Genomic DNA, 2,556 nt, shown 5'->3' on the forward strand with positions numbered 1-2,556 from the left:
CTCTTTTCCAGTAATGTATATATCAAGGGGAACTTCCTCTCTTAGTGCAGATCCTTTAAATATACAATACATGATTGCCCTTCCAGGAGAAATTCCATTACATCTCCTAGAACTAGCATTAGAATATGGATCTCTAGCAAATATTTCCCGGTTTGACTCTCTTACAAGTGCATAAACTTCCCTATTTTAAGCTCTTGGCAGGGAAGCAGTGAGAATAGGTAATGCAGTTGCATGGGCTGCAACAGGTCGGAAAAGTTCTGAGAGCTTCCTAACCTGAAAAGAAAATTTTAAAATATCATAAATTCATGGAAGAAGCTTGAAATATTACGAATTCAAGGATGTAAGATGAAATGGTCACCAAACCACTGAAGGAAATACAACATTTCTACCTGTCTGGGAGTAAGCTCAATTTTGAACTTGTGTTTTTCATCATAATTTTTCTTAATAGCCTTATTGAATACGCTTTCAGGGAGAGGAAGACAATCCCCGTGGACAATAAACCTATCAAAAGTTGTCAGCACAAAGATGTGGCTAAATTTATTAAAAAAGTGATAAACAACTATAGAACTTAACCTGAGCAATAGAGGCCACGGCACAAGCTTACGGCTCAAAAGAGGATGCCTTGTAAAGTGATGGTGTAACAGAAATAAGCAGAGCAAAGGAAACTGCCAGCATAATCAAACTCCAGAGCTTGGTTATGTTTCATGCTATTATTCTTCTTAGGATTTGCTTAGAGGTAGGACAAATAAATTTCTTTGCTTCTCATATAATGGGATGCAATAAAATTTTTAATTAAATTTTAACTGGATTGTTTTTAATATCTGTATTCCTTTTCACATTATTTATATATGTTATTTTCTACGCACTTATCATTATTCATTAGTCACCAAATTGAGTTGAAAATTTAGCCCTATATTTTGGAGTATATTCTTTGTGTTTTCAAAAGATTGGGGTATATTTAATTTTTTTGTTGAATCTGTAAATGTTGTATTTGCCAACTACTATATTTTAATTAATTTATTCAACATTTGTAGCTTTAGTATCCTTGAAATTGTATTTGGGTATTGAGGGTTTTGGATTTGAAGATGAAGATTGGTGTGAAACTTTTCTATACTAGCATGAAGTATTGCAAACTTAAGAAACTCCTTTACCCCATTTTCATATTTTATAGACCTTCTATCCATCGACATCTAAGATTTATCCATATTTAAACTATTAACTTGCCTGCAATGCACCACATTTCATTCATTCAGTTTTATTAATATTGGAGTTTGATATTGTTTGCAACCATAAGAACAACTAATAAAATTACAGATTCAACAAAAAAATCAGTTCAAATATAATAAAAAAATAGCACATAACAAGCAGAGAAAGCCTATATCCTCATCATGACCAACTATAGCAATAATATTACAAGTCATATACCATATACTATAAATCAAATTCACCATTTATGAAATTATAATTTTCATGAATTAAGACATCATTTTGAGCCAGCAGATTTTCAATTCAAATTCCACCAGCATTGTAATTCTATCAGAGAAAAGTTTTAAGAAGATCATAATATCTACTCCTGTAGTTTTCCAACACAGTAATTAGAAAATTCTACCATGCTTTAACAGAGAAGATTGGAACTTAAGAAAAGAGCAAACAATATAATTTTTAAAAAGACAGAAACAAAAAGAAAATATAGTACCTTTCACTGTTCCTTCCGCGAATCGTGGAGCTAGTAACAGCCTAAGAGATTGAATCGCTACTAAAAATAGAGGACAGAGGCAAGACTTGTTTTTTGGTTTCTGCTGAAGAAGACAAAAGTAATTAAATAAAATCTAGTCCAAGACAATAAACTAACTAGCTACAAAAATGATTTAAATAATTCATAGATAAAGTACCAAATTAAGCTTGCAAATTTGAGAATCGGCTATAAAATTAAGCTTGCAAATTTGCAAATTAATGACATCTCTACAGTTAAATCGGCTGTCGAAACCATTAAATTAAATCCTTTTTTCTATTAGGACAAAACTATGTAAATTTGAGAATTTCGGTTTAGCCTACTTTAGTCAAACTCAATCTCTCAGCGCAGTGACATTTCAGAGTCAAGTCTATGCAATGTCACTCTCATTTTTTTTTTCTTAAACAACAGCTTTTCCTTTGTCACTGCGCTGAGAGATTGATATACTTTTCTCTATGATTTTGATCTCAAGCTTATGTATGGGATTTACAAGGCATCCTCTTTTGAGCCGAAAGCTTGTGCCGAGGCCTCTATTGCTCAGGTTAAGTTCTATAGTTGTTTATCACTTCTTTAATAAATTTAGCCACATCTTTGTGCTGACAACTTTTGATCGGTTTAATGTCCACGGGGATTGTCTTCCTCTCCCTGAAAGCGTATTCAATAAGGCTATTAAGAAAAATTATGATGAAAAACACAAGTTCAAAATTGAGCTTATTCCCAGACAGGTAGAAATTTTGTCTTTCCTTCAGTGGTTTGGTGACCATTTCATCTTACATCCTTGAATTCATAATATTTCAAGCTTCTTCCATGAATTTATGATATTT

The 2,556-nt window shown here is 32.3% G+C and overlaps 1 protein-coding gene across 1 annotated transcript; it reads right to left on the minus strand.

The window, feature by feature from the left end:
• Positions 1–7: 7 nt before the first annotated feature.
• Positions 8–1,990, minus strand: LOC112101458. The gene is made up of 4 exons (XM_024192137.1): positions 1,967–1,990; positions 1,697–1,737; positions 390–621; positions 8–273 (listed from the first exon to the last, which is right to left on the minus strand). The coding sequence occupies exons 1-4, from the start codon at positions 1,988–1,990 to the stop codon at positions 187–189; spliced, it is 384 nt and encodes a 127-aa protein (XP_024047905.1). The 3' UTR covers positions 8–186.
• Positions 1,991–2,556: the final 566 nt, after the last annotated feature.

The sequence above is a fragment of the Citrus clementina genome, unplaced genomic scaffold, assembly GCF_000493195.1.
Source record: "Citrus clementina cultivar Clemenules unplaced genomic scaffold, Citrus_clementina_v1.0 scaffold_1914, whole genome shotgun sequence".
In the NCBI taxonomy this organism is placed as follows: domain Eukaryota; kingdom Viridiplantae; phylum Streptophyta; class Magnoliopsida; order Sapindales; family Rutaceae; genus Citrus; species Citrus x clementina.

What these genes read in the sequence shown, in the direction of transcription:
- LOC112101458 (XM_024192137.1), bottom strand. Translation starts at nt 1,990, where the DNA reads ATGGTTTCGACAGCCGATTTAACT. An exon ending in TTTCGACAGCCGATTTAACT is followed by an intron (nt 1,738 to 1,966) that starts GTAGAGATGTCA and finishes TCAATCTCTTAG; the next exon opens with GCTGTTACTAGCTCCACGAT. An exon ending in TTGAGCTTACTCCCAGACAG is followed by an intron (nt 274 to 389) that starts GTAGAAATGTTG and finishes TTTTCTTTTCAG; the next exon opens with GTTAGGAAGCTCTCAGAACT.